The sequence below is a fragment of the Daphnia magna genome, linkage group LG1, assembly GCF_020631705.1.
Source record: "Daphnia magna isolate NIES linkage group LG1, ASM2063170v1.1, whole genome shotgun sequence".
Lineage (NCBI taxonomy): Eukaryota > Metazoa > Arthropoda > Branchiopoda > Diplostraca > Daphniidae > Daphnia > Daphnia magna.
Window position 1 is genome coordinate 2,740,839 of NC_059182.1, and position 18,765 is coordinate 2,759,603.

An 18,765-nucleotide genomic window follows, 5' to 3' on the forward strand; every position below is an offset into this window, starting at 1 on the left:
GGGGGCTAGGACTTTTCAGAGACCCCCCCTTCGTTTCCCTGCCCTCCCTCCCGTACCCATGCTCCTCCCCTCTCTCCTCTCACTGCACATCACGGTGGGGTCTTTTCAGTCCGGTGTAAACTCGAATGACGCCTTTCGATTCCCTTCGGCCACCCCATCCGTCGTCCACGTCACATTCGTGAAATTCTCAATAGTTCGCACGCAGACAGGATTCATTATGAACAGATTTCATTTTTATTCGAGCTACAAACGGAAGAGGTCAAAGTGATAGTCCACTGCAGAAATGTGTTTAAACCAATTTCTCCTATATGTTACACGAGAGCAGACGAACATCTGGCAAGAACCAACACGTGTCTGAATTCTAAACAATACAACGCCATCTTGTGGCGGATTTTTTTTTGTCTCTACAGAAAAACAAAAACAGCTCGCTGTTGCTTGGATATGTAAAAATAGCCTGAAGACTCCTCACTTCATTTAACAAAACAAAGAACAAAACAATTCTGTGACCTGAAAAAAACGCTGACGGAAAGAGCTACCATCTAACGGCCAACGAGAAATTATTGCAATCATCATCAGCAGAATTTTAAGATTCTCGACTTCCGTAATTGAATTAAATAAAACTAAAATCACAGTAACCATCCTCTCTTCCGCTACCCAGAAAAAATGCAAACATTGTTCCTACAGCAGTGTCTCATTTTCCTAATAAAAAGAAAAGAAATATCAAAGCTGAGAGAGACCGTGTCGAAGCCCACACAATCCGGGGTTGCAACCTTGATTCCTATCTTCTTCGCTACATAGGTTCGTTTTTTTGTTTTGTTTTTTTCGCTTTATCCCGTTTTATCCTCTGTCACAAATTCCATTTTTCAAATTTTCTTTGCAGATAAGTTTGTCGTTATGCCGGTATTTTATTGTACAATGGATTCCAGCGCTATCTGTGGCAAGTAATAGCTCTTTCAGACTAGTAGAACTCGATCTTCCTACCGCCTGGAGCCATTCTCCAATTTGAACGTGGAACTTCTTGCATCATAGATCAGAGTCCAAAGTACAGGCAAAAACAAAAATATTCCAGATATTTGGTCCATAAATTATTCTGCCTTCGGGTAACAAAATTTGGACGCAAGATATAAATGTCTCCAAAATGGTCCTCTCGAATTGCGCGGACTCCATATACGAATGTACTACACCGGTTTATACGCAATGCGTGATGCACTTGCTCACACTTTAAAAATAACAAATAATAATAATAATCTTTCCTTACCTTCCAATAACAACAGATTTTTTTTTTTTTGTCGCTGCAGCCGTTCATCCGTCCCGCCCGCACTCCCGTCCGGTTACACCCTGTTTGCGACAAGCTTTGTTTTTCTTTAATTCTTTTGTGCATTTTGAAACACATTGGCGGAATTTTTTTTTTTTTTCCGTTTGCTTCAAACATTTCAGTCATTTGAATTATATCTATTTCAAGTATCCGTCTGTTTTTTTTTGTTCCCTTTTTAATCAAATAGATAAACAGTCCTTTGAAACCAATCCGTGTAGACACAAGAAATGCATTTGGGTACTTTTAATGACGAAATAAAAGCTTTATGCATTTTCGGCTCAGTTGTGTATTTTTTGTTTGTTTTAAACAAAAATTTTCTTTTTAGTTTCGGCTTTTTTTTTTTTCGTTAATCTTACAATGTATTGTTTGTTCATTTAGAAAAACGAAAAACTTGACACGAACAGTCCTCAGTCCAGCATCTTTATTTATTAATCTATACGTCACTTGGGATTTTAGGATCTAACAAAATGCCAGCTCACGCGATAATCATTCGCACTTTCTTGCTAACTGATAGTAATAATGTGGTGGGATGTGCTTCGTTGAGAAACATGTCGTGATAAAAAATCGTTAACAAGCCCCGAGAAACAGGTAAAACAAGCTGCAAAGGAATGTTGAGTTGATTCCTATGAGTTGATCAAATACGAGTCCGGCAAAAAGGCTGCTGCATCATTACGTAATATAGTTTTGTTTGTTTTTAAAATAGGCACGGCCTTTTAAATTGATTATTGCTTTCTCACATAGAAAGTCTATTGTTTTCTAAGTCACCTGTCACTGACAGGCCACTAGGACTCGAATGAACATGGATTTTTTCCCCATCTTTTTTCCTTTTTTCAAAACGTTGTTTGTTTCTGTGCAACGAGAACAAACATTCCCTTTGATTCTCAACCAAATAATGTCGCGTCAGCACAATATAGGCACACATGGAGCGACTGGATGCGGCCTTTCGGCTTTGGAGGAGAAATATTCTTCAAAGATAGTTGGCATTATATCATTTTTCTTTTTAGTTTGTCTCTCGTTTCTCTCTGTCTCTCCCGAATTCAGTGCCTATGGTTTCGCCATTCGCCGGATTTTACCTTGGCCTTGGTTTAGATATCTGGCCCTGTACATGGTGATTGGAAATTTGTACACTTTATAGACTGCTGACTGGCTCCTACAAATGCACCTTGTCTCTTATGGCAGCCAGCATCGACTGATTTGAATAGCCTTTTTAAGGCGACGAGATATAATGGTAGCGGAGGGCTGGAGAATGTGGTTAGTCTAGGTGGCCGGATCTACTTGATTGTACGATTCCTGCATACACTACTGCGAGGGTAGTTTCTGCAACTGATAACGACGCTGGTGGCCAACAGAGTCATTGCTCAATAATCAATGGAATTGTTTGCATCATTTCGAGAAAAGTACTTCCCTTTTTCTTTCGTTGAAAGGTTTGTGGAGAATCCAGTCTGCGGGAGCCATCGTCGCACGGTCGGGGAAAAACTGCAGGAATGGATAATTGGATATGCTTCAACCTTGTCAAATATATACGTAGTCTGGCTGCTCAGTACTAACAAAGGCTATCTTTTCATCCGCCACCAGTCGTGTCTTCGGACAGTTAATCGAAACGAGAAAACGAAAGGAATGAAACAAGGTTCGTTCCTTGTCTTTGCCAAATGGAGTTCCTTCAACAATGTAGGCAATCAACATCTTCAGACAGCTCAAACATTGTCAGTACCGTCCTGTGATTTTCGTATTGGTTCAGCACTGACGAAAAAACGTTTTCCAATAAACACACAATTCGATTTTCAAACTTATAAATCAATACCTCAACATGTCTGCCGTAGACATAAAGTTTCAAGATTGACGATTATAGGCAGTAACGTAGAAACAGCTGCTTTTCTTTCTTGACTAGCATAAAAAACAGTGAATTATGCTCGCCTACACTGATCCACGTAGAAGTTGGTTGACACGATTGAATATCAACTTGTTTTGTGTGAAATTTGAGTTATTACTACTATGAATTTGATAAACATCTTGAAAGGGCAATACATCTTATGACATTCCTCTTGTTTTCCCAGATATTCCATTTCATTTTGAACAAAAAATTTCCTGCGTTTCTGGATTCATTTCCTTGCGTCTCTGCCAAATTTTTTTTCGCCAAACTCTTTGGTAAACATGGGATGATTTTCCAAGTGCCTTTTCAGTGTCCCCCCTTTTTTTTTGTCCTTAATAAGTTGGAAATATGAAAAACAGACAACTTATAATGCAAAATAGAGGAATTGTAAAACCTGATGTTACCAGTCCTCGCATATTTTTTCTTACAAGTAGACATGATCGATGCCAAGTTCCATAGTTGTATTCCTAATTTAACCTCATTTGTTACTTCTTGATCAATCCAGCATATCAAATGGCAGCCAGCAATGGGAAAGAGAGATTCAAAGTTGAACCACACTTTCAGTTGAGGGCGGTATTATTCTTTCTCGTGCATTTCATTTGGCGACTTGACCAAGTTTGGTCACTTTTGTCCTTTTAGGTATTTTCAATAAAAACTAGTCTGGGAACGGCATTTCAACATACCAACAACAAGTCGGGGAAACAAGACTGGCATTAGTCGGCATGAAGCAGAGAGAGGAGTCACCAAAGAGTTCGAGTCGGTGGTTTGAAAAGATTACAGGTGATGCTCTCGAGTGAATAAGAATTAGTTGATTACCATCATCCTTTTTCTTCTGCAGATGGTCATGAAATCTGTCGCCGTGAGAGTTTCACCTCCCCCATTATCATTGGCCCTAATATGAACACGTTATAAAATGGCCAAAGGATTACATTCCGTGAGTTGAAAACGCATCCGAGCGTGCTGGCTTTTGCTCTGGAACAGGCAGCATGGAACATCGGGTCGTGGCGGCAGGTTTGCGGCAATCCATCTATGAATGTAACCTGCCAGCGAAATATTTCTAAAACATCCAAATGTGTCTATCTGGGTGTCACGTTACGATAATTCAGAGATATATTCAGGTTTTAAATGATGGAATAGAAATGATACGCATCCTCCAAGTTTGTCAAGCACAATTGTCCAGGATTTTTGTTGTCTTTCTTTTTGATGTTCTACAGCCACTACGATAAATTCTTTCATTCCGTCAACTTTTCTGGGAGACAGGGACGCCGAATTCCTAACGATTTACAATGAAAATTAACACAAAAAGAAAATCGAGATTCTTTTCCCTCCTTAGTTGCTAAAGGGCATCCAACACGAGTACTTAATCGGTACCGGTTCGCAAACTGAATTAAGGCGTTGCATAAGAACTCACCCAGAAACTCACTTACAAACCAATTAAAAAGCTCAATCAGTCCACGTTCGCCAAATTGGAATAAAGCTTGGCAATCTCACATGAAGGAAGTTAAATAGGAAAACTAATCGATTGCAACCGGTCTTACCCGACCATGTATTTTTTTTTTCCTCCCTTAATAGAACGCTTGTATACTCCAAGACCAGAAGCAGCGTGACCGAGTAGTTGGAAAATACCACCAAAAACTATTTTTGTTGTCCCTTCTTCTTGCTTTTACCGGTTGCATTACCACTGCTCTCAGCCGGATCTTTTCCTTCGGCTAGAGCAAGTTGTTTTTTCAATTCCAGGAGAACGGCGACGGCCGCATCGATTGAAGCTTTGTCTGCTTTGGTGGTTTTCAGACCACGAACTTTGTCTCCCTTTAAATAGAAAACAATTACACAAGCCTCATTAAAATAGGCATTCGAGCGGAAGCAACCAATCAATTCAACTTCAACCTGTTCGGTAACTTGTTTGGTCAGGTTTTCAACGCTATTTGTCAGTGTAGGCTTCTCGGTCGTTGCAGCTGGTGTGTCATTTGTTTGCTTAGTTGCTACTTCTTCCGCAGTTGCCAGTCTTTTCTTCAAATCCAACAGTTCGGCTACAGCAGCTGTAACAATAGCTTTCTCAGCCTTGGCAGCTTTCAATTGGCGCACTTTGTCACCCTTGGGGAGGAGAGGTCGAGCGAAAATTAAAAAAATGGTGAGGTATAAGAATTTGAAAACAAAAAGCAAAACAAAAGGAAAGAAAACAAAAACAAAGAATTCCAACCTGCTGGGCCACTTTCAGAGCCAGATTTTCTGGAGTTTCAAGGGTATTTGAGGCTTCTGCCAACGGAGGGGCTGGAGTAGCAACGGCTGGATTCCCTGGAGAAGCAGATCCAACTTGGGCGCCAGAGAACCGCTTCTTTAATTCATCGATTTGGACCTGTTCTATTTTTTGGAATAAAGGAGCAGGCTTGCCGATTCGGTGGCCAGCAGGTAGACGGCAAGTAAATTCCGGTATCAAATGGTTGATGTCTGGTCCGACACCGAGTTGTTCCTGGAGTTTCGCAGACAGGTTCGGCATGTATGGGAGTAACATGACCGACAACTGACAAATTATGTTGGCACATAACCCAATGACTGTGCCCGCCTTTGCCTTCTCCTCTTCTATCGTACTCTTAATCAACACCCATGGCTGTGCGGCTTGCATCAACTGATTGCCTAGACGCGATATGCTGAAGATGGGTTTAATAGCATCACGCAATTTCGCATTCTCCAGGAGCGCGATGTATTGCTTCAATTCGCGGTTGATGCGGACTAGCAACATCTTTTCTTCTTGTCCTAGCGTCATGGCTGGAACGCAGGAACCATAATTTTTTTCCAAGAAACTCAGTGCACTAGAAGGTAAAGGAGTATAAGACGCCGGTTAAACATGTCAAAAGTATACCTTTGGGTTTTACCGATTAGCAAAGTTGCCTAGATTATTAAGCAATTCGGTGTTGTTCTTGGCCATCAAATCAGACCACGAGAAAGTTGAATCCTGTGATTCCGGACGGACATAAAGTAGGTAAAATCGCCAGACATCGGCTGGAATGCCAGTTTCTTGGGCATTGTTTCCAAAAACCCCGACTCCACGACTCTTTGAGAACTTGCCATCCTCGTAATTGAGATACTCTAATGAAACAACAAAAAGTTTTAAAATTCCATTGGCTGACTGGAAATACAAGTCAGACGGAATGTTCAAAACATACCGGTGGCAACCAGATGATTGACCAGTGTATACGGATCGTGTGTGCCGAGCTGCGAAGACGGAAAAACAACAGAATGGAAGGGAACATTGTCCTTGGCCATGAATTCATAATGGACGACCTGTTCGCGATTCTTCCACCAGCGTTCCCATTCTTCTGTATAGCAAGCCGTGATGCTAAGGTAGCCAATGGGTGCATCAAACCACACGTAAAAGACCTGTTTCGATACAAATTCCAGGAATACCACAAGAGTTGCAACAAAAAATACCCAAGTACAGTTTTAGTCACCTTGTCTGTATATCCTTCAAGAGGGACAGGGGTGCCCCACTTTAAGTCACGAGTAATACAGCGTGGCTTCAAGCCTTCCTTCACCCAGGAATTGGCAATAACGCGGGCATTATGAGTCCAACCACTGGTCACACTATCCATCCAGCTCGTCAATTTGTCTTCAAGCTGTGAAATAAACATCATACATTCATAGTAGGATTTGCTTACTCAACATGGGAGAAAAGGTTAATGTTACCAGAGGCAAATTGAGAAAGAGATGCTTTGACGTTTTGATCACAGGAGCATGACGACACATCTTGCACCTTGGTGACTTAAGCTCAACGGCATTAACCAGCTTACCGCACTTGTCGCATTGGTCACCTCTGGCATCCTCGTAACCACACAAGGGACAAGTACCTTCCACGAATCGATCAGCCAAAAATCTGAAACGCAAGAAAGCAACTATTGAATTTCACGAAATGACACTAAAAACGCTGTTTTTCTCGCTGAATAAAAACAAGAAACGATTACATTTTGCAATGCTCACACAACAGCTGTTCCATAGTATCTTCTGTCAAGTAATTGTTTCGATACAGTTTCAGAAAGATATCCTGAGCAATCCTGAAATACAGAAGCAGTAGGTAGATTAGCAACATACTATGAGTTCATGTAACAATTAACAACAAATACTTTGTTTGATTGGGAGTAGTAGTACGTCCAAAATGGTCAAAGCTGATATCAAACCACTTGTAAACTCCATCATGGAGCTTGAAGTATTTATCACAAATTTGCTGAGGTGTCAGTCCTTCTTCCAATGCTTTGGTTTCAGTAGCAGTGCCATACTCGTCCGTCCCGCAAATGTACAGCGTGTTATAGTTCCCTGCATAATAACATGTAAGACCAGGTTTATAATGTGTTAGTCAAGTTAAAAAGGTTTCTAGGTAACTGACGCAATCGGCAGTAGCGAGCAAAGACGTCAGCAGAGAGGACACAGCCAATGATATTGCCCAAATGTGGGAAATTATTCACGTAAGGTAGGGCACTCGTGATTAGAACATTTCGTTCCCCTTCAACCGGTAACCTACAACGAAAAATATGACATTTTATTTGATGCAATTACAGTAAATACACATGGTCACTAAGGCGAGTGTTTATCTTTTTCTATCAATTACTAGGAAACCGGCTTCTCGAGGGGATCAGTAAACGGTCCAAACTGTCTGGCCTGTCTTGATATGTTAAAGAAACAACAGACACGTGTAACTGTCTCAACTTGGATGACAGACAATAGCTAATTCATTAAACGGTTAGGAACAATGTAAAGGATACTGATCCTACACTTTATCGCTGTTTCGTTAAAGCAAGGTCATGCCATAACCTTGTGAAAAATGGCGCGTATACTTATCTTCCAGACAGCCAAACTAAATTATCTGTTAATGCTCAATCGGTAACGCGCGTCATTAATCAACTGAAAATGTAGAATAATCAGTAGAATTCACTTAAGAAGAGGGTGAGAGAGATTTTCTAAAGTTTCAAAATTTTTCTCCCTCTTTTTCTCCCTCTTTTTCTCAGCATTTAGGTAATGCAAGGTCACATTATCCCATCAGAAAACGAAACGAAAGGAAGGGTGGAGAGAGAGAGAACAAAAAAAAATGGCTGCATATTTCCCCCCCAGTATGACCTCGGCTGACCTAACCCAAGGTCAATCCCCTCAACTTGGTTTTCACACAATAAAAAGCCAGCGCATCCACTTGAATTTCATCAGTTCAACGTTGTCTCTCTCAGTATTCTCACTACATTAACTTTGTCAGAGACATCTGCACAGCAGCTCTCAATCATCTTCTGTTTCTACTCGGCAATACATCTACGATTTATTTCAAGCTGTTTTATTCGACACTACATGTATCTAGTATGACCAGTTATACGGAGTCACTGGGTATTCATTGTAGGGTCGAATAATGTCAGCCATTATCACGTCAACGTGCTCAAGTATTCAATTGAATTATTCGAGTTACATAATTTGTTTCATGCGTAATTGGTGCTCTTGGTTGCTCGGTCTTTAGGATTTTTATCATCATTCCTAAAGCTCGGCTAGCAGGATCCACCATTTTCGCTATGTCTACCGTAACAAAAGTTTTACTTACACAGGATGAGTAATTGGCTTAGGTTTGTTGATATTGCTTGTTTTCCAATGTTTGACTGCGTGTTCAATGTCTTCTAGACTGATGGCCGCCTCTTCCTGTAAAACGTAAATCTGGAATTAGTCTAGGTAAACTTCGCCCAGATTAGACTTAATTATTGCAGTCACTGGGTAAAGTTTGTCCGTTGACTAGGTTCACTTACCTCTTCACACTGATCTGGTTCTGTCTGCTTAATTTTGATGTCCAATTTAGAGGCTGCAATCTACAGATAATTAGCATTAGTTTGTGTCCAGTTTAACATAGCCCACAGATTATGTACATTTCTCTGGGTTATGATTAAGACTGGGCAAAGACTTCTGCTCATCAACAGATATCCTCATAATATTCTACTTAAAATGTTGCATCTATTGGAATATTTCAATACATTTACCTTGAATTGAGCACTTGTGTACATATTATTAAACCACTTGGTTACGTTGGGGCAATTTGCCATGAACTTGCAATCACTAATCACAATTAGTGAACAGAAAATGACTATGTCAGCTGCAGACAAAGAATTCTGTAACAAAAACATAGTTAAATTGTGGCAACTATCAGCACCACCAATTCAATATTGTCTTACACCGATGAGAAATTTGTTTCGAGTAGCCTTATCAAGATGTTCTAGAGTAGGGATGAGCTGTTGGGGTTGTTTATTCAGAAAAGCCTGAATTTCAGGATGTAGCGTTGTACTTTCCCAGTCCATCCATTTATCTTGCTGTAAATTGACTTTGTTTTGGCCACTCAGGCAAGCTAGATACCACACAGCTGCGTTACACGAGAAGAGTTGGCAGTCGTCATTGACGATGAGTACGGTTTTCTCCGCTGATGGCGTAACTTCTAATTCGATGGGAAGATTTAGGAATTCAGATGCCAGTAAAATTTTCAAACCGGAGAAGTCGTTGGGACGTGTAATCAGTTTCATTTTTAAAATGAAATACGAAATACTAGCACATGTCAAGATCTGACGAAAGTTTCGGCTAGATTATGTCGTCTGTAGTTGAAGGTTAGTCTAATCAGAAACTTCTATAATTGGTTAACTACTCGATAGTACCGAATTACGAATGTACGCGTAACATTTATAACAAACAAGTAATCGCTAGGGATAGTAATAACGCTGCTTCCCGCGCTTACCATTGCAATTAACGGACGCAATAAGACAGTCTGTAATTGGCTAATCTAAGATAACGTCTTCGGTCTTCCCCAGCCCCAAAGCAGCTAACGCTTTCAGTTTGCAACGTGTCAACAAAGCAGACGAGAACAACTGTCACTGGAACTAACATTTCCTGTCTCTTAACAATTTTTGAGAGACCATGGAATCAACTACAGACAAAGCCAACCCCTTAGCTAAGAAATTAGCAAAAATACAGGACAATCAATTTGAAAATGATAAAGTACATTAGTTTTATTATTGTGCCATTTAACATAATTGTCAGCAACTTTTTACAGGACACCCTTGAAGCTTTAAAAGAATTGTCAACATTTTTCAACGAAAACAGTATTCGAACTCGTAGGAACCTCCGAGGAGAGATTGAAGGAAGAAGCCTAGCAATAAATCAGGTACAAAATGTGTACATGTCATACATTGACATTATTCTGCATATTTTTATTTGATCTTTGAAATAGGATATTTTTAAAGCATTTCATCAAGTCAAAGAAGGTAAGCATTTGAAGCTCTGTTTCATATTGTGTGCATGGCTGAAGGTGAATTTTTCTTTGTCCTAGCTCTTGATGATGTGCATTCTCAAGTATTATTCATGAATCAGAGTTGTAAAGGAATGTCATCCAAGCTTGCTGCTGTTAAAATGAGAACACACCAGCTTATGTCCCAAATGACCAGTTTTCAGACAACTAGGTATATCTTCATTTTAAAAACTTGTAAATTTTATGATGATTTTATTTTTAATAATAATTCCTAGTAATCAGCTAAGTATGGAGCAGATGGTGGCTAGCAAAATGATTGAAAGCTTCCAATTAACGCCTGCCGAAATGACTGAGCTGCAGAGCTTTGATCGTTCAGTCACCGCCGAATTCTTTACAGCATTTAGGAAGTCTAAGCATATTCATCAACAGTGTAAGCTGCTCTTACAAAGCGGTCATCAAATTACGGTTTTTGAAATCATGGAACAAATGGCATCCTTTCAAGAGACGGCACTTGAAAGACTTTATCGGTGGACGCAAAATCAATGTAGAAACATTGATTCACCTGATTCAAATATACTTTTGACGCAAGCCATCTCGTGCCTGCAAGACCGGCCCGTTTTGCTTAAGTAAGTTGACAAATTTCCTTACTAATTATGAACAAGCATTAATAATCGTAATTATTTGTACGCATAAATGAAGATACGTAGTTGATGAATACTGTACCGTTCGCCGTGGGCTAGTTGCGAGATCATTTCTCGATGCCTTAACTGTCGGTGGGCCACACGGAACACCTCGACCAATTGAGCTCCATGCCCATGATCCTGCACGTAAGCATACAACCTAAATCAACTGCTAAGTATTTATCACCAATCTGCTTGTTTGTCTGACCTTAGGTTATGTGGGAGACATGCTCGCTTGGTTACACCAGATGACTCCAACCGAAAAGGAAAATGCCCAAGCCCTGCTTAAAGGCTGTGACAAATCGGGTCAGTACCTTGTTACACATGTTTTGAATTGGCGGTAGTGAGCTTCTTATAATTTTGTTTTCAATAGACATCAGCGAATTGGTAAAAGGTGCCTTAGCAAATATCACCGAAGGTGTTTGCCGTCCCTTGCGGTTGCGCTTAGAACAAGTAATATCGCCTGACATTGGCCCTGCTGCACTACACACGTTGTCTGGATTAATCCGATTTTATCTTAATACTATCGGAGAGGTTATCGTTTGTTCGGTTTAAATTTTTTTGAACTGTTATGTAATTTTCCCTTTGGTTTTAGGTTGTGCCAAATAGTGCATTAATCGAAACACTGAATGATATATTCGATCAATGCCACCATACATTTTTAACCTCTTTGGAGTCCCACGTCCAAAGACTTTTGGAACGAATTCAACCGCCCAGTCAAGATTTAAGTCCTTCTCTCGGGGTCAATCAACTGTTGAATTTATTACGGGATGTTCTTTCAGGAGGACATATAGTAGATGCGAAACCCTCTGACGTTTCTGATGTATAAGTCTTTCATTTTCAAATTCTACTTTATAAAATCAGTGGTAATTTTATTATATAATTGGTAGGTGGTAAGCAGAGTATTGGATCCCTTATTGCATTTGATTGAAGATACTGCCGGTCGACTTCCAAGGGTTGATCAAGCTGCTTACACCCTCAATTGCGTTTATCAGATTCACTCTTCCCTTTCGCTTTACGAACATGTCGAAGAACGTTTGGAGAATCTACAAGTAGCTTTGACATTAACAATTTTAGAGCATTGCTGCATACTTTCCTTATTTATAGGGGTTGATGGAGAATCAGTTAGCTCTTCTGAGTAATGAGCAGGCTACCAGCCTAATTCATAGTCTGGGATTAGGTCCAGTCTGCACTCTTTTGCAAAATCAAGGTGATGGGGAATTATTGTCCAACATTCCAGGCATGGACTCTTCTAGTTTACAGTCATTTCTGGTATTTTTCCACATTCTGTAAACTTAAGAGTAGTTTTCAAACAGTAATTTTTGTTCAGGTGAAGCTAGATGCCCTGCTAGGCGCACCGGACGCTTTGCAACTCGCACAGTGGAAATTGTTGATCAGTGGCTCTCATAGGAAAACCATTCAACGACGAGCTCTAGACACTGTTCTCTCAATCTATGAGCAACTATTTGATGCTGTTCACAATCCAGCTAACTGTTATGAGAATCCCTCTAGTATTATGCCACGGACACCTCAGCAAGTGAGAAATTTACTTGCATGATTCTTCAAAGGGTTTGTGCAACTTATGATTAACAGTATGTTTTCTAAACCCTTTAATATGTTTAAGATATGGTCTCAGTACAACATGGATAAACAAATGATCTTTACATTGTTGGATACTATTTAACATCTCTTTGTTCTGGTGTGGCTGAACTTGTTGTCTCTGTTAAAGTCTTTATTCCCTGTTTGGATGAAATACAAAACAAGGATAGAGATCTTTCAGATTCAGTAAACTAATATAAAAATTCTACTTCTGAACACTGAATGACATACCCTAAGGATAGGAAGTTCCATCTTCTCATTTTTGGGGACGAATCGCTCAATTTCTTGAAGCTTCGTCCACCCCCAATGTATCGATACCATTGTAGGCACCATCACGATCATAACGATGTTCTTCTTGGTGAATCTTGACAATTTTTGTGCCCAAGATAAGCCTTCCGCCATCCTTACATAAACGCCAACAAATACAGAAATAAAAGTTCGTAACACTTAATGAAAGGGATATTTAAACGATTCTAAATAGGCAATAGGACTACAGAAGATCAATCTCTAATTCAGATAGTATTGGATAATTTATACCTATAACAGTTTCGTGCACTTCGAGTTACAAAATTCAATCCAGTAATTGGCAGACGACAGTTCGTACTCGTAGTCATGGTAGCGAAGCAGACTACGTGAATACAACTACAAAGTTTTATGAACGGTGATCTCATCTTTTAAAGTTATACGTCTAAAATCTCATCTTAAGTGGCTCCGATTAGTCAACTTTGGACAAATCTTCTGAAAAAGTTTAGAAGGACTTTCTGCCCATGATGGCTATGCACATGTCCGGTATGTCAAATCAAGGAGGAATGATGAATATGACCCCGCTACAGCAGCAGCAGCTTCTTCAACAGCAGCAGCAACAGCAGCAGCAGCAACAACAGCAGCAGGCATCAGGGAATAATAATCCTCAACAAATGTTGCAGCATCAGCAACAGCAACCCTTAGTTCCAACTCAACAGGTAGCAGCAAATCCAAGTATGCCCAACCCATCTGCCCCCCATCCAACTACCGAACAACAAAAGCTTGATCACATTGCAAAAGTCAAAACACTTCTTTGGCCACTCAAAGAGAGCTTAATAGTAATATCAGATTTTTTAAGTTCAGCATGGAGTCATATGATAATAATTATTGAAATTTGACAGGCAAGTTTTAAGACAGCTGCTCAGAATTTTAATCAGAATGGCATGATAGATTTTGGAACTATGTAAGTCTCAACTTTAATGTTGGCCTTTGTCATGAATGTATTTTATGCTTTTCCTTTCCATGCAGGAAAGGAACAGAAGCTAATATACTTCGCTTTGACAAACAGCTGGAGGAGTTCTATTCCATTTGTGACCAAATAGAACTCAATCTTCAAGCTGCCATTGGGTGTGCCTCCCAGGTTAGCACCAGCCAACGACATGTCCCATCTCAAGTTTCTGTGGTAAGACAAGAACCTGTTGTTAGTCAGGAAATCATTTCTTATCCCAACTATGTTGGGGTAGCTAAAACCCAAGTAGCATATGTTAAGGATGTAATAGATACTCTAAATGATGCTGCCCAGAACCTCTCTAATGATTAAACAAATTATCCGTCATATGACAATTTGCTTTTCTTTTTTGTACTAAAAATACATTTGTTTGGTGAACTATTTCGCAAACAATGTGATTATTGCAATTTCTGTAACTTCAGTGGAAAGTGCGGCTGTCGCGCGTAACTGGCAATCGTGAGGAAGATACCGCTAGTTTATTGTTCGGGAACGCGTGATCTTCCAAGCTGAATTCCCTCGTGACTTGGTTTTTTTCACAATAGTAGTTATCGTCTTTGTGATTTCCTGCTTTCGCAGGCTTTCTATATTCCCTAAATAGATATTCCACTGAAGTTAGGTTTTTTTTTCAACTTACTTACATTTTGATGCTAGCGTCAGGTAGTAAAATACGTTTTACTCTTATCCCGACTCCCGGAAATACCCTGGAAAAGCACGTTTGCATCAAATGTTAGCTGATTCTATCAATCAATATTGACTTCAAGAGCACTCATGAATGCACGTTGACGAGCATGACATTCAAATAAAGCAAAAGAATTGAGCTAAGAGATAAAAAAAAAAACAACTTGAAAGCCGCTATTCTTGATGAATTACGTCAGCGTTTCTAAGCGGCTCAAATTTCTCCCCCACTTCGAGTGCAACAAAAACCCACATCTGGAATAGGAAGCTGATGAATGCTTCTGTCGGTCGTCTGTCGAACTGATTTCTCTCATCGTCTTTCGCATTTATAAGCGAGAAAATTCAACGATAAGGTATCCAGTCACATTTCGACTTCGACCAACAACAAGATGTTTCTCAAGGTAATTTTTATTCTCCAACCCATTTCACTAACTACACTAAAGTAAAGGATTTTACATTGCAGGCTTTTATTATCCTACCTGCTCTTTTTTGCTTGGCAACGGCTGCTAGAATGAACCCGATTGCCAGCGAATTCAAGCGTGACCATTCCAGTTTGGAGTCTTTCGGCCATGGCAAGCATCACTCGCATGCGTTAAAAACGATTCGATCCTCTGTCGGTTCTTCAAACAAAGCCGTTGAAAGATCATTTCCTGAGAATGGATTGGATTCAGCTGGACCAGGTGCTCCTGCATACGGTAGTGTTGGAGGAGCCGGGTTGGGTTCCTCCGTGCGAAATTTCAATGGGCCGACGGGCCAAACTAATCTAGGCGGAGCTAGTGGATTCGGCTTGGGCATAAGCAACGTTGGACACCCTGGATCATATGGTGGGCAACAGAGTGCCTTTGGAGGACAATCTGCATTCGGAGTACAGTCCGCTTCGTTTGCTGGCCAGCCTGGTTCGTTTGGAGGGCAATATGCATCTTTCGGAGGTCAACCTGGATCTCCTGGTGGTCAACCTGGATCTCCTGGTGGTTACCCGAACTCGTTTGGTGGTCATTCCGGTTTGCCTGGTGGCCAGACTGGATCCCACGGAGGAGCGCATGGAGCAGCTCCAGGATACAGCGGTGCTTCTCAAGGGGGTTACGGTGGAAACTCTGTAAGCTTAGATTTGTTTTTTTCCTGTGAATTATGAGAAACTAAGGAAACAATTATTTTGATAGAACGCGGGAATGCCTTATCATTTTCAATATAACGTAAATGAATACGGCAATAACTTTGGGCACTCGCAATCGAGCGACGGTAACCAAGTCAGTGGACGCTATTTCGTGCAGCTCCCAGATGGCCGACTTCAAACTGTGGACTTTAAGGCAGATCCATTGAACGGCTATACCGCTGACGTCCAATATCAAGGTCAGGCCCAATACCCAAGCAATGAAGGAAGCTACTCTCCAGGATTAGGAAACGGTGGTGGTATTGGCGGCGGGACCGTTGGACAACTACCACTTGCTTTCCACGATCAAGGAAACCATGGAAATGATCTTCCTGGTTCATCTGGAAGCTATTCTGATTCAGGTGCCTTTAGCGCCAAACCTTATTAAAGGCTTGAAAGAAAGCGAATTTATCTTACATAAAATGTGACGCAAATTTTTAGCATTATATTGCGTCCATTTCAATAAAATACCATTGTTCAAAACCTCGTGCAGTTTATTCAAAAGTATTACTTTCCTTCTTTTACTACGTTTTTGTAGTTCTGCTTGGACATTGTGACAGGCCCGGCTAGCTCAGTCGGTAGAGCATGAGACTCTTAATCTCAGGGTCGTGGGTTCGAGCCCCACGTTGGGCGGTATAATTTTTAATGCATTATATCCTTTTTCTTTCAAGATTTATGGTTTGATTCATCAATCTTTTTGCAGTAAAAGCAAGCAAAGAAATATTCCCAGTAAAAATTTATTTACGAGCATCAAATGGGATTTTATTCATACAAAACAGGCAAGGGGAAAAATATTATGCATCGACCGGGAATCGAACCCGGGCCGCCCGCGTTCTGCTTAACTGTTTGGCAGGCGAGCATTCTACCACTGAACCATCGATGCGATGGAATTTAAGTGTTCAAAGACATCTACAATATACGACCATATAGTTTTTTAAAGGGGGAAATTAGCTCTAAAGAAGGACGAGGTGGCATTCGGAACGGCGTTAATGAACTTTACAAATAGTTGGCAGTAATTCCAATTTGTATTCGCGTCCAACTGTTGCCCAAACATAACATTCGGTTGCGTAATACTCAGTCGTCATAGTCGTATCGCAAATCGCTAAAACAATGAAATTCGATCAAATTTAACTGTAAAATCAATTGACTACTAAGAATGGCAAACCTCAGGAAGTCTTTGACGAAAACAATATCACGAGCATAGGGTGTTGCAATTTTGCCAAAATTGACAAATCCGCTTTCTTCCATGAATTTCACTATAGCTTCCTCACCTTCGTCTACGTGTTCCCACTCAACCACTATCGTCTGTCGATCCGTTTTACTTATAGTAAAAACATCTTCCTACTTTTAAATTGAATGTTGTCTCCTAACTCACCTTAATATCGACCTTGTGCCACGGGATCGTTTTGAGTACTTTAAGCTCATGGCCTTCGATATCGAGGCTGAAAAAATCCACAGAAGTCCGCCCGTAGGCCAGAAGAAACGAATAGAACGGAAAACATTGTACGGTTATCAGTTGATCGTTTCCAAACCAGGAAGACTTTTCTTGGATGCTTCCGACTTGGAAAACCGATTTGAAAGAGACCTACTCGTAATAATAATAGAACCACTGATTATCATGAACAGTAGATGACCTGGTTTACTTAAATTACTTCAGTGGGGTAAGTTTCCAAACTGAGACAAGCAGGAACATGCGTTGCTTTTCTTTTACGGGTCAACAGGAGAATCGTAAGATCCACGGTCCGGTTCGATCAAGAGTCCTGTCCAATTTTTGTATCGTTCCATGTAAAGCGTATTGGACAAGAATTCCCCATCGGAGGCACCACATTCCACAAAGAAGCCATTCTTTTGGTTGCGTAATATTCTCATAACTGCTTTGGCTTGGCCAGCAGATGGATCGGCTGTTTGTGGATTGTGTAAATCTAGTGGGATTTCTGGTCCCCAAGGCTTTTTCAGATACCTCTTTCGAATAAGGTCCAGTACACATGGATGGTCTTGCTGCAACCGATGGGTGTTGGCATATTCTAAATGAAGACAGAATCGATAATTTAGTAGGCTACTTAGATTAACAAGCCATTTATTTTATTATTTTTACCTAGAGTGCATTCCTTAACGTGCTGAGACTGTTTAGTCTCTTCCAGTAAATTGTACTTGGTTGTTTTAGTGTTTGATGATTTTCCGCTTGTATTTTCGTGGATCAAAAAGAAAAAGAAAAATAGTCCAATGCATAGCAAAATAGATGATTTCCGACGAGCCACAAAAATTCGGATTCCTCTGAAACTAAATAGATTTATCAGATTAGTTTTGGGGAAATTTGTAAATTACCTCTAAATCAACAGAATTTACCTAATGAACGTCATCATTATTGAACAAGATAAAATAGGCGACAATTTGAATATCAATGAACTTCACACATAATCTCTTATAAATTGCTGAAAGAGGAGCACGGAACAACAACCAGGTTGGCGTTCGAGCCACGACTACAATCTTTCAATAGCCAGAGTTCTTCCGATTTGAAATCATGCTTTTAACCAATCTTAACACAATCTCTCCAGCTGATGTGTACACGTCATCAGCTATAGGGAGAGATTGAGAAGAATTCTAGTAACCTTCAGCCGAGATGGACGGGGATATAATTGAACCGCTGCAGGGTCGCTACGTATACGTGTATGTGATCACTATTATTTTATATCCAGAAGCCTTGGGGATAATATCCTCCAGAGTCATGGTACTTTTATTCCACAAGTTTCTACACTGGATTGGAAGACTAGTGTCAGTAGCATAACAAGCAGAGCTAGGTATATATACGATCATACAAATAAGACAAAAATTGCGATTTTTTTGCTTCATTTTTGTTTGTGTTTTTTAAATTTTTTTTAAAGGAAAAGCCGTCCCTTCCACCCGCTTGCACCAGACCCACCTGCGCGGACACAGGAACGGGTTTCGATTTACCCATTTCTTCATCCGAACCAACC

The 18,765-nt window shown here is 40.4% G+C and overlaps 4 protein-coding genes, 3 long non-coding RNA genes and 2 other non-coding genes across 14 annotated transcripts; 6 read left to right on the top strand and 3 right to left on the bottom strand.

The window, feature by feature from the left end:
• The first annotated feature begins 37 nt into the window (after nt 1–37).
• LOC123477543 lies at nt 38–1,596 on the top strand. Its single transcript, XR_006652669.1, has 2 exons — nt 38–798; nt 881–1,596. It is a non-coding gene; the product is annotated as an uncharacterized LOC123477543 (long non-coding RNA).
• A 125-nt stretch (nt 1,597–1,721) lies between these two features.
• LOC116927543 (methionine--tRNA ligase, cytoplasmic) lies at nt 1,722–9,857 on the bottom strand. Of its 5 annotated transcripts, none has more exons than XR_006652611.1 (17): nt 9,374–9,857; nt 9,182–9,310; nt 8,954–9,013; nt 8,755–8,849; nt 7,564–7,694; nt 7,304–7,493; nt 7,145–7,234; nt 6,870–7,056; nt 6,635–6,799; nt 6,350–6,563; nt 6,059–6,272; nt 5,386–5,995; nt 5,073–5,279; nt 4,724–4,994; nt 3,614–4,458; nt 3,117–3,516; nt 1,722–3,055 (listed from the first exon to the last, which is right to left on the bottom strand). XR_006652611.1 is itself a non-coding variant. In XM_032934580.2 (14 exons), exons 1-14 carry the CDS (start codon nt 9,713–9,715, stop codon nt 4,821–4,823), a joined length of 2,808 nt encoding a protein of 935 aa, XP_032790471.2. In that variant the 5' UTR covers nt 9,716–9,857; the 3' UTR covers nt 4,704–4,820. The 5 variants fall into 5 exon arrangements, 1 of the variants encoding a protein (XP_032790471.2); XR_006652609.1 differs by having other exon boundaries at nt 3,590–4,458; XR_006652614.1 differs by lacking the exons at nt 1,722–3,055; nt 3,117–3,516 and having other exon boundaries at nt 3,589–3,845; nt 4,002–4,458.
• On the top strand, nt 7,793–8,878 carry LOC116927592. 2 transcript variants are annotated; one of them, XR_004396656.2, is made up of 3 exons: nt 7,793–8,057; nt 8,183–8,599; nt 8,674–8,878. It is a non-coding gene; the product is annotated as an uncharacterized LOC116927592 (long non-coding RNA). The 2 variants fall into 2 exon arrangements; XR_006652671.1 differs by having other exon boundaries at nt 8,183–8,878.
• A 97-nt stretch (nt 9,858–9,954) lies between the features above and the next one.
• On the top strand, nt 9,955–12,886 carry LOC116927553 (conserved oligomeric Golgi complex subunit 6). Its single transcript, XM_032934589.2, has 12 exons — nt 9,955–10,184; nt 10,240–10,350; nt 10,417–10,450; nt 10,516–10,645; nt 10,710–11,060; nt 11,134–11,261; nt 11,328–11,420; nt 11,488–11,648; nt 11,710–11,937; nt 12,005–12,166; nt 12,222–12,386; nt 12,445–12,886. The coding sequence occupies exons 1-12, from the start codon at nt 10,104–10,106 to the stop codon at nt 12,670–12,672; spliced, it is 1,872 nt and encodes a 623-aa protein (XP_032790480.1). The 5' UTR covers nt 9,955–10,103; the 3' UTR covers nt 12,673–12,886.
• A 92-nt stretch (nt 12,887–12,978) lies between these two features.
• LOC123477515 lies at nt 12,979–13,384 on the bottom strand. The gene is made up of 2 exons (XR_006652655.1): nt 13,251–13,384; nt 12,979–13,116 (listed from the first exon to the last, which is right to left on the bottom strand). It is a non-coding gene; the product is annotated as an uncharacterized LOC123477515 (long non-coding RNA).
• Nucleotides 13,385–13,480: 96 nt separating this feature from the next.
• On the top strand, nt 13,481–14,346 carry LOC116927581 (mediator of RNA polymerase II transcription subunit 29). Its single transcript, XM_032934614.2, has 3 exons — nt 13,481–13,795; nt 13,859–13,920; nt 13,986–14,346. The coding sequence occupies exons 1-3, from the start codon at nt 13,481–13,483 to the stop codon at nt 14,275–14,277; spliced, it is 669 nt and encodes a 222-aa protein (XP_032790505.2). The 3' UTR covers nt 14,278–14,346.
• A 146-nt stretch (nt 14,347–14,492) lies between these two features.
• Nucleotides 14,493–16,273, top strand: LOC116927562 (WW domain-containing protein C660.06). The gene is made up of 3 exons (XM_032934600.2): nt 14,493–15,041; nt 15,104–15,736; nt 15,801–16,273. Exons 1-3 carry the CDS (start codon nt 15,030–15,032, stop codon nt 16,176–16,178), a joined length of 1,023 nt encoding a protein of 340 aa, XP_032790491.1. The 5' UTR covers nt 14,493–15,029; the 3' UTR covers nt 16,179–16,273.
• Nucleotides 16,274–16,350: 77 nt separating this feature from the next.
• On the top strand, nt 16,351–16,423 carry Trnak-cuu. Its single transcript has one exon. It is a non-coding gene; the product is annotated as a tRNA-Lys (tRNA).
• Nucleotides 16,424–16,510: 87 nt separating this feature from the next.
• Nucleotides 16,511–18,322, bottom strand: LOC116927571. Its single transcript, XR_006652627.1, has 6 exons — nt 18,137–18,322; nt 17,886–18,070; nt 17,443–17,814; nt 17,166–17,375; nt 16,956–17,095; nt 16,511–16,892 (listed from the first exon to the last, which is right to left on the bottom strand). It is a non-coding gene; the product is annotated as an uncharacterized LOC116927571 (transcript).
• Between the last annotated feature and the right edge of the window lie 443 nt (nt 18,323–18,765).

Excerpts from the sequence above, each read along its gene's own strand:
- LOC116927543 (XM_032934580.2), bottom strand. The coding sequence starts at position 9,715 with ATGAAACTGATTACACGTCCCAACGACTTCTCCGGTTTGAAAATTTTA. Across the intron at positions 5,996-6,058 it reads CTAGGCAACTTTGCTAATCG|TGCACTGAGTTTCTTGGAAA; the intron begins GTAAAACCCAAA and ends TTTACCTTCTAG. Across the intron at positions 5,280-5,385 it reads CTCTGAAAGTGGCCCAGCAG|GGTGACAAAGTGCGCCAATT; the intron begins GTTGGAATTCTT and ends CTCCTCCCCAAG.
- LOC116927553 (XM_032934589.2), top strand. The coding sequence starts at position 10,104 with ATGGAATCAACTACAGACAAAGCCAACCCCTTAGCTAAGAAATTAGCA. Across the intron at positions 10,351-10,416 it reads GAAGCCTAGCAATAAATCAG|GATATTTTTAAAGCATTTCA; the intron begins GTACAAAATGTG and ends TCTTTGAAATAG. Across the intron at positions 10,646-10,709 it reads ACCAGTTTTCAGACAACTAG|TAATCAGCTAAGTATGGAGC; the intron begins GTATATCTTCAT and ends AATAATTCCTAG.
- LOC116927581 (XM_032934614.2), top strand. The coding sequence starts at position 13,481 with ATGATGGCTATGCACATGTCCGGTATGTCAAATCAAGGAGGAATGATG. Across the intron at positions 13,796-13,858 it reads CACTCAAAGAGAGCTTAATA|GCAAGTTTTAAGACAGCTGC; the intron begins GTAATATCAGAT and ends GAAATTTGACAG. Across the intron at positions 13,921-13,985 it reads ATGATAGATTTTGGAACTAT|GAAAGGAACAGAAGCTAATA; the intron begins GTAAGTCTCAAC and ends CTTTCCATGCAG.
- LOC116927562 (XM_032934600.2), top strand. Across the intron at positions 15,737-15,800 it reads GGGGTTACGGTGGAAACTCT|AACGCGGGAATGCCTTATCA; the intron begins GTAAGCTTAGAT and ends TTATTTTGATAG.